Source organism: Nestor notabilis, unplaced genomic scaffold, assembly GCF_000696875.1.
Source record: "Nestor notabilis isolate BGI_N333 unplaced genomic scaffold, ASM69687v1 scaffold21381, whole genome shotgun sequence".
NCBI lineage: Eukaryota > Metazoa > Chordata > Aves > Psittaciformes > Psittacidae > Nestor > Nestor notabilis.
In genome coordinates, this window is record NW_009913626.1 from 4,565 (window position 1) to 13,965 (window position 9,401).

At 45.2% G+C, this 9,401-nt stretch overlaps 2 protein-coding genes across 2 annotated transcripts in view; one reads left to right on the forward strand and one right to left on the reverse strand.

The window, feature by feature from the left end:
- The first annotated feature begins 1,824 nt into the window (after positions 1–1,824).
- Positions 1,825–6,370, forward strand: SURF4 (surfeit 4). The gene is made up of 5 exons (XM_010023286.1): positions 1,825–2,008; positions 3,259–3,335; positions 3,926–3,969; positions 4,924–5,110; positions 5,358–6,370. The coding sequence occupies exons 1-5, from the start codon at positions 1,903–1,905 to the stop codon at positions 5,622–5,624; spliced, it is 681 nt and encodes a 226-aa protein (XP_010021588.1). The 5' UTR covers positions 1,825–1,902; the 3' UTR covers positions 5,625–6,370.
- A 2,087-nt stretch (positions 6,371–8,457) lies between these two features.
- Positions 8,458–9,401, reverse strand: part of SURF2 (surfeit 2) — a gene marked incomplete at its 5' end in the record, with an annotated part of 2,506 nt that continues 1,562 nt past the window's right edge. The window contains 2 exons of the mRNA XM_010023287.1: positions 8,458–8,541; positions 9,239–9,383. Of these exons, the coding sequence (XP_010021589.1) occupies positions 8,458–8,541; positions 9,239–9,383 (229 nt within the window). The remainder of the gene's footprint in view (positions 8,542–9,238; positions 9,384–9,401) is intronic.

Below are 9,401 nucleotides of genomic sequence, written 5' to 3' on the forward strand. Positions count from 1 at the left end.
CTGCACAAACCACTTCTGGGTTTGTACCAGTTCCAAAATAACTTTGCCCTTGGTGTTCCGTAGCAAGTTTGCCCAAATGCACCGTGAAATCCAGGAGAGAAGAAAGCTGTAAACCAAGCTGTATGTCTCATGCAGTGACAAAGATCACAAATTTTCTTCTGACTCATTCATCCAACTGTTGACATGGCTTAAAAAAGCCTGAAGTGGCAGCCCTGAATCAGAGTACAGCTGCACTTAAAATGTACTCGACTGACTTGACTCTTGACCCTTAGACTCTGGCTGCATGCAGTACAACTGCTGTAGTTTGTTCCCATAGTCACTGTTTAATTAACTATTAAGTGTGATTGCTGTTGTGTGGTGGTTTTGGTGTTTTTTTGTTTTGTTTTTTTTTTAATTCTTGTGATAATTTTCAGTTATACAGTAAGCAAAGCTTGACATTTGCATAAGCTTTAGAGCAGCCTTTAGTAATTACTAGTTACTTTGGCAAGGATAAACTTTCAGCAGTGGCTTTAGTCTCCTTGCTTCCCACTCCTGTATATACTGAAAGCATGCAGTGCTGCCAGAGCTGTGAAGATTCTGCCCAGGAAGAAACCAGTGAACTGTACTGTCCAACCCGAGGTCAATGCAGATACTGAATTACAAAAGAAAAGGCTTGTGTGCCTTCTCAGTCCATTTTTTATAGCACAGTTCAAGGCTGTCTGGAAGACACCTGTACACACATGGGTTCCCCCACCCCTTTTCATGCTTGAAGTATTCCAGGACTGCATAAACAACATGAATCAATGTGCCTTACAGCACATGGAACTTCATATGGGATAACGGGGTTTTGTTAAACAGCAGCTCCTCGCAGTTCTAATGCAGGGATCCCTGAGGAGTCTGGCAGCTAGTTCTGCATGAAGCCTCCTGGCATGGGCATTCACTTTCACAGGTATTAACCTGCCCAAACTGCTTCTGTCATTTGAAGTCAAAAACCTGCTGTTTAATCTTGTAGGTAGTTTTAGATTAAATTTACATTCGTTTCTTACCTGGTTGCATTTGCTCAGACAGAAGCATACACGGGCTCCAGATGTGTCCTCCGAGATATGTGGCTAAGGTGAACCTGTGCGTGGCAGAGGCCAGCCAGGTGCTGCCTCCACCGAGTGACAATGCAAATCTGGGTGCTGTCTCTTAATGGAAGTAGAAACTGTGCATACTTCGAGGATAGAGGGTGCAGTTTCATGCAGTGGCCACACTGATCTGATTGCTGCTGCTACACAAGTGCACAGGCTTTGCACTGTTGCTTTTCTGAGCTGTTAGGAAGAACTGGCTTGGCAGAAAACTTATTAATGTGTTTTAATTTGTACAGAATGAGTCTTCTGTCAGCCTGACTCCCCGAGTTGGTTTGTTACAGGGTGTTAGGTGCCTGAGCATGTAGGATTGTCCTTTCAGCTCCTGGCTGGCTGATAGTTGGGCTGTAACAGGAAACCCTGAGACAGAAACTAAAACCAGGGTCAGCCTTCAGCTACTAAGAGCTTCATCAAACACAGTTCTACTTACATAGGAAGGTGTTGCTGGATTCTGGTTTTCTCCAGGTTCTTGTCCAAAATGCTCTTGGGGTGGAATGTGCCAACAGGTTTCTCCCTGCTGCTCCCAGCTGTTCTCAAACTGGAGTGGAGAAGACTTTCATTAAATCCAAGTCCCAAGTTTGTGTTTCTTTCCAGATGTTGATGACGTGTGTGCAAGAGAACTGCTGACCTCAGAGTCTGCAGAGTGCATGGATCTGTGTGGCTTGAGTATCACCTTGCCTTGCTCCCCTGCTAACGATGCTGTCTGCCTGTACAGTTCCTGAGGGTGACGAAGCAGTACCTGCCCCACGTGGCCCGCCTATGCCTGATCAGCACCTTCCTGGAGGATGGCATCCGCATGTGGTTCCAGTGGAGCGAACAGAGGGATTACATTGATGGCACATGGAACTGTGGCTATTTCCTGGCCTCCATCTTTGTGTTCGTAAATCTCTTTGGACAGCTAAGTAAGTGGCTCTAAGGCTGTTAAGGTGGATGCCAGAGCACTCTGGTGTGTCTGCCACCCTGGCTTGTGTAAACACTGTGAATCATGTAAGCACGGGATGCCTCACTGACTTCTTAATAGCCACTGAAAACTTAGAACTGATAGTACCACATGGGCTGAATGAAAAGAACTCAATTGACCTGCTTCAGCATTTCCTGGAAGTGATCTTGGAGAATTTCTTCTGACACACTACCTCTCAGTCAGAGATGCCAAGAATCCACTAGGACAATCTGTTTTCAATTCTGTACATAGAATCATAGAACAGTTAGGGTTGGAAAGGACCTTAAGATCATCTAGTTCCAACCCCCCTGCCATGAGCAGGGACACCACACACTAAACTATGTCGCCCAAGGCACATGCCTCTCTAAACACCCCCCCCTGAATTCGCTAAATGAAATACTCCTATTTCTTAAACAGGGCAGTGTTAAGGCTTTCCTGGAGTCCTGCCTGTAGGAGTATTGATCTCAGTGGCAGTCCTGTCCTGCAGGTGGTGTGCTTAGGCCTGAGACTGGCTTGCGTTGGACGCTTTTCAAAGCCCAGGAATAAAAATAAGCCAAGAAGCAGAGCTCCTGTGAGTGTGCTGGTGGGCCTAGAGTGTCAGAAACGGAGAGAAGTCAAATTCTTTGCTCTTCATATTGTGTCCCTTGATTGCTCTGCCAATTCCTTGTCTTGTGTCTGGGTTTAAATTATTTTTTACCTCATATTTTTGTGTAATAAATCTGCTTAATTGAATGCAGTTACCAGTCCTCATGTCAAAGTAGCAGTGGTTGTCAGTGCTTTGTGATGAAGACTTGAGGAAGGTTATAAACCAAAAGCTTTAAAGGAAAAGGAGCACTGCATGTTTGCCCTCACACTTCTCTCTTTCACCAAAAAATAAAAGAAGAAACCTGTAGTTAGTTGAATTCCTTTTTAATTTCTTGTAATGCTTCAACACTGATGGCAGCTGTGCAGTGCTGTGTTGGGGGCTGCATTCAGCACGTGCTTACCCTTTGTAAAATAAAAGATATATCTGTAGTTAGAATACATTTTAAAATGCACTAAGACTTCCAGGTTCTCAAAGTGATTTGTGCCAGTGAAATTTCCTGCCTGATGTTCTTTGTGGCACAGTGGGAAGAAACCAGTGTCTGCTCAGTTCAGAACAAGTTAGCATTCCTGCAGCATCTTTTCCTGTGCAAGCCAGAAGTGTAACTGTGTTCAATTTCCCCAACTCAGGCGGCTGCATCCTGGTGCTGAGTAGGAACTTTGTGCAATATGCCTGCTTTGGACTGTTTGGAATTATAGCATTACAGGTAGGAGGCTTGAGTCTTCAGCCCTTCTAAATCGTGTCTTTCAAATCCTCTCACTTAGCCTCAGTACGACCAACATACTTAAATACAACTTGCAGCCCTGGAATTCTTCACCCTGGCCTAGTACCAGTCCTCGATGGCACTGAACTGTTTTGCTGCTCCTGACGTGCCCAGTAGATGCTGAGCTGTAATTCAGCTAGCTGGAGACATTGAATCAATACTTGACCAATTTAGCAGAAGTAACTTGTGCTTTACCTGTATGTCAGTAAAGTGCCAAATGTGGAACTTGCAGTTGCTTTGCCTTCAGCACACAGCTGTTATAAAAGATCCCAGCTAGCAGCATCCTTCCTGTTCAAAGCCAATGAATTTGGGGTGGGGAGGCTACAGCGTAAGTCAGTCCTGGCTTCTGTTCCCTGTTATACGCTGGCTGACTGGACCATACTGATGTAACCTACCTTGTTTCCTTCAGTATAACATGCTTGTAACTGACTTCTGCTATGGATAGCACAGGCTTGAGACTGTAACATAAATTCAGAATGTCAGTGCAGTTTATATGGTGTTTTAACCTGGTTTTTTTTTTTCCCTTTGCCTAGACTATTGCATACAGCATTCTATGGGACCTGAAGTTCTTGATGAGGTATGCCTGCTTCCTAGAGTTCATCAGAACAGAACCAAAACTGTTGTCTATCACTGACAGAGGAAATGATCTCTGTACATAGTATTTACTAGAAATACACTAGAAGTATTTGCAAATAATGCATTTTCATTAAACAAGAAATGTCAGCACTTAAAAAATCAGTAGAGTCTGTGTTAAGCCAGTATTGTAGAAGGCAAAAGACTAATCCTAGCCCTCTAGGATCTAAGTGCTTCTGCTACTCACCTTGCTGAGCACTCAAAAGCAACTGTCTAGACTGGATCAGTGAGCTGCTGTTATTTCCTAAATGGCTAAAATAGCAACTGTGCTTATGCATGACTGAAGCCATTTTCTGGGATAGCTAAACCATATAGATGCTAGAATGGTTTCTGGGATTTTAAACCTCTAACACCTTCTTGAAGTACAAGACGGGGTTCTTAAACATGTGCTTTCTTGCCAAATCCTGAGTAATGGCTGGCTGTTACCTTTTCACCCCTCTCCTTTGAGGGTGGGGGGAGGGGGCAGCACAAGAACTATACTCTGGGCTTACTACAACCCTGTAAATGTGTAACTTTTAGCAGTACTGCTATTCTGTTTTCTCAAAGCAACCTCTGAACTACTCTGGCATGTGTGGTTAAACCTGAGGAACAGAATAACTTCAATGCAACTAAGTCCATGCTGTGACAGATGCTAAGCAACTGTGCCCGAGCTGAGGGTGCTGGACTTCCCTGGCAGACTGTACATGTCTGCACAGGCATGGGGAAATCCTTGGGCACAATGCTGCTGTGTCAGCTCTGGAGCCTGATGCAGACACATACTGCATGGGGAGGAGCAGGTCACTCCTCCTTAGTGTGCAGATTCTTACTGAGTTTAAACTGTTGGATAAAACTTTAAATCAGTAGAGCAGTGCAAAGTGTAGTAAACTGCCTTTGGGTTTTTTCCCCTGTCTTTCTGTAGGAACCTGGCCCTTGGGGGAGGTTTGCTGCTGCTTTTGGCCGAGTCACGTTCAGAGGGGAAAAGCATGTTTGCTGGTGTCCCCACCATGCGGGAAAGCTCCCCAAAGCAGTACATGCAGCTGGGGGGCCGTGTGCTGCTGGTCCTCATGTTCATGACACTGCTACATTTTGATATGAACTTCTTTTCTGTAAGTATCTGAGTATAAAAGTATGAGTTAAGGAATGAGAATATAGTACCAGCTCCCTGATCAGCTGCAGCACCTGCTCAGTGCTTATCATTTAACTTTATCTTTTAGTCGAATTAATATGTAGAAAAAGTTACTAGATCATCTGTGCCATGACAACCTGTTCTGTTGAACTTGTCCATGCTCTGTTCTGATGCTTGTGTATCTATTTAAGAGCCATATGTAAGCTTGTGGGGTTTTTTATTTGCAGATTCTGCAGAACATTGTGGGTACAGCCCTGATTATCTTGGTGGCAATTGGCTTCAAGACTAAGCTGGCTGCCTTGACTCTAGTCATCTGGCTGTTTGGCATCAATATCTACTTCAATGCCTTCTGGACCGTCCCAGCCTACAAGCCCATGCACGACTTCCTCAAATACGATTTCTTCCAGACTATGTCTGTAATTGGAGGGCTCCTCCTTGTGGTTGCACTGGGTCCTGGCGGAGTCTCCATGGATGAGAAGAAAAAAGAGTGGTAACAGGAATAGCAACACTTCTTGGGACATAACGTATTAAGTCCAGAACTGATTCTTTATGGATTCAACAAAAACTGCCAGCATTTTACACGTACATGCCCCCTTCCTATTAAAGGCACAGATGTTCTGAATTTGATTTACAGTGGCACCAGTAATGTAATAGACAAAATCCTATTTCTTGAAGAAAAGTTGCCTAGGCTTATTCTAACTTCCTAGATTTGGAACTAACCCAAGGAACCTGCATTTTGCTGATGCTTCAGTGAGTTGCAGTAGAACAGTAGTTGCTGTCTTTAATGTCAGCAATGTTTTGAAATTTGAAGTACTGTGAGCAGATACAGCTGTATCAGTGTGTGCTGTTGGGTTCTAGCTATAACTAAAAAAGTGGCTCCTGTTTCTCACCCTCATTAAAACTGTCTTGTGCACGAGGAGTTCCCTTGCTGATCATAGCATTTCTTACAAACATGGAAAGCAGCATCAAGAAAAGTCACTGTTTATTCTGCTGCTCAGAGGCCTGTAATTCTATTTTGTTTAACAGGGGAGGTATTTCCTACCCCCAAATAGAACGTAAAAAGAAAACCCTGAAAGTAGTTGTACCCCCTCTAGGTAAGAAAAGGGAGGGGGTCTTCTAACATGTCCCAGTTCCCCTCTCGAGTGGAACAAGGGATAATCTTTTATTGCTAATCAGGAGTCCTGTTTTGCTAATCACATTTCAAGAAGCAGGGGGGGAAATATTCCTGAAGAGACAGAATGTCAGATTCTGTGAGAATTCTGTGCCAAAAGAACTCTTTTTTTTTTTCAGCATTCTTTCCCCCAAGTTTCCTCCTGAGTTCCCAAGAAGAGAGCCAAGTTGTGCTGCAGGTTCCAAAACAGAAGCTCCTTTCTGCTATTAAACAGCTTCCATCCATGTATGCCCTAAATTCCTACCTGAATTGCAGGTTATTGGTGAAAGAGTCTCTAGAACTACAGACCTCCCCTTTTGCCTGCACTCGGTGCAGGTGAGATGGGAGCAGTCAATCTTCTCATCTGTAGGATTTGCTTCTCGGGTTCGCTCCTGCCAGTACCTGCTGCGCCAGTCCCCGTGAGGGCGAGGGGCTGGTTGAGGGCAGCCCCTACTCTGCCCCATAGTGGCTCACCCCAGGCCGTGCAGGGAGGACACCCCATGTCAGTTCTGTGCTGCCAGAGCCCCAGTTCTCAGCCCTGAATTCAACGGTTAGAGCTGAAGAATGCAAGTGCAAACCCATGCAGCGAATGAGCAGCTGGGGATGTAACTTGTGTGTTCAGAGGGAGGAACTCCTCAGTGTAATGGTGGGGGGAAGACCTCATTTCCACCTTTCAGTGCCACAACCTCTGTGCCATGAACATGCTTAGTGCTGCTCAGAGGAGGCCTTTTGTCCTCTGCCAGTCAGCTAGGTAAGCCTGTTTCAGTAGATCATGAAAGAATTCTAGAAAGCATGAGCCCTACCAACTTGCTAATATTACATTGATTCCTTGCACTGTCGTCTCCCTTGAGAAAGCTGCTCAACTGTTTGTTCAAGGAGTCATTCAGCTGAATGGCTTCAGCAGCAGCTTATTTACCAAGGTCTCCTGGTAAGGACACTAACCTGGACACTTCAGCTTAATGGTTGCTTTTTAGGAGAGAAAACTAGTCTGAACAAACTGATGACAAATAGAAGAGCACTGATGGATGTTAAATGAATGATTGCATCATCTTAAAGGGAAAATGGCCAATGTAATAGCAAGATGTGCTGCTGCTGAAGGAAAGGAATCAGTTGCAGGGTACGTGGGAGGGGAAGCCAGCAGTTCGAGTTGGGTCATGTAGAAAGTTTTCTTTTTATATAGGTTTTGCAAGAGAAGTTTTTTACCTCAAGTGTTCACTGTGTCCGTCTCTTCATAGCAAAACCAGTCTTTCCAGTTACAGGTAGGCAGCACAGGTGCTTTTGCTCTGTTTCACTGCAGGTCTTGTAACGGTTTTAGACTACATCGAGGCATCCAATCTCAGATACCTTAACTGCTGGTGGTGTTCATAGTATTTATAAATGGAATGATAGAAACTATTCCTGTAAGTAGCCCTTAAGCTGGCTTTCTCAACTTGTGTCCTGCCTAAGGAGCTGGATGACAGCCTAGTCTGAAATGCTGACTGACCAGTTTCCTCTGTGAAAATCAAGTCCCTTTTCCAACAAAAGACCCCAGAAAAGGAACCAATACTGTCCCCCTTGCAGCAGAAATACGTTGGTACTAAAGGGGCATGGTCAGGAGGAGGGCATTAAGGGTATTTCCAGGCAGCACAATATGCAGACTTACTGACTGTGAGTCCTGATACAGAAGATTCTGGTTTCCTACCTATGCTGCTGTATTTGTGCATCTCCCAAAACTCCCATGACCTCTCCCCGTGGCTGAGCAGCTCTCACAAGCAGGATATCAGCTCTCAATTGGCTCTGCAAAGTGTTCTGGAATTCATTCTGAATATATTTTTGCTTTCTATGTGGAAAAAAGAAATAAGTATAAATTCTCATTTTATGCTGTATTTTGTACCTTAGTTGTGTTTGAAAATGTTTTGATTTTTGGAAACAATCAAAATAAAACAATGGCATCTTTGTATCCACCTCGAGTGTGTGACTGGTGCCACCCCCCAGGCAGGCTGCTGGTTACTGCTCCTGTGCCACCTACTGACAGCCATCTCCCTGAGGAAGTGTCCCGAGCAGGGGGGCAGCTTCAGGCTCTTAACTTCTACCCCATTCATTCTACCCCACTGCTCCCCTCCTCAGCTGTAACAGGGAACAGCACCCCCTAGAATTGTTACACAAGAGGCTTCAGACCACTCTATTTATCACAAAGTTTATTTGCCATTGGTTGCTTTCTTCAAGTTCTTGGGGTTTCCATGATGACTCTTGAATTTCTTCTTTAAAGGGCCTGACTGTTTCTGTAGAGAAAAAGAAATTAATCAGCTGATTTCCAAACCCCCAAGACAGCTTAAAGAGAAACTGTGTTTTCCTTCACCAGGTGAGAGAGCAGCAGAGATCTTTCCCTGCCCCTACCCTGCAAGTTTGTGTCCCTTTCCCTGACAGGCCTCTGGTTTCATTAGATACACTGGGTAGCAATGAACCCAAACTTCACCCAGCCTCAATTCTCCAATTTGATATAAAGGATCTAGCCCCTTCCTCAGAGCCTGCCTTGGAGAGTTAAAGGTTTGCCTATCTTTATGTAGGGAACATCTGCCTCCTTCCCAATCTGAGAAAGAATATTCTTGTAAGGCAAGACCTGACCAGCTCCTGAAGAGGCAGAAAAAGGGCTTAGAAGGACCCTGTGCCTTCAAAGGGTTTAATTTGTGTTTGTGTGTGTCCGGGGACATGCTTCAGTCTCCTCCTTAGGCCGGTGTGCAGCAGGATCCTGTCAATGGCCTCTTTGTACAGGCAGGAACAATCCTAGTGACCGCAGACAGGGTGAATTGCTGGTGGCAATTCACAACTCGGGACGCAGGCAGGGGCTGGCATGTGGGGAAAAGCCATTCTGAGAAGCTCTGCACCTTCTGCTGGTCCTCAGACAGGAACAGATCAAACACTACAGGATGGGATCCCAGCTCCACGCTCCCCTACTGCTGCATGCAGCATGACTCCCACCTTGCCCCGTTTGGTGCCACCGGCTCTGCTGACATCTGTTCTTCCACCATCCTCTCTGTTGCTGTCACCATTCTGCTTGGTCCCATCATCCTCACTGCCTGCTGCAAAGTCATCACTGCCCTTTGTGGTCTGTGGAGCTGCTGGGCTTTTTCCCGGAAATAGT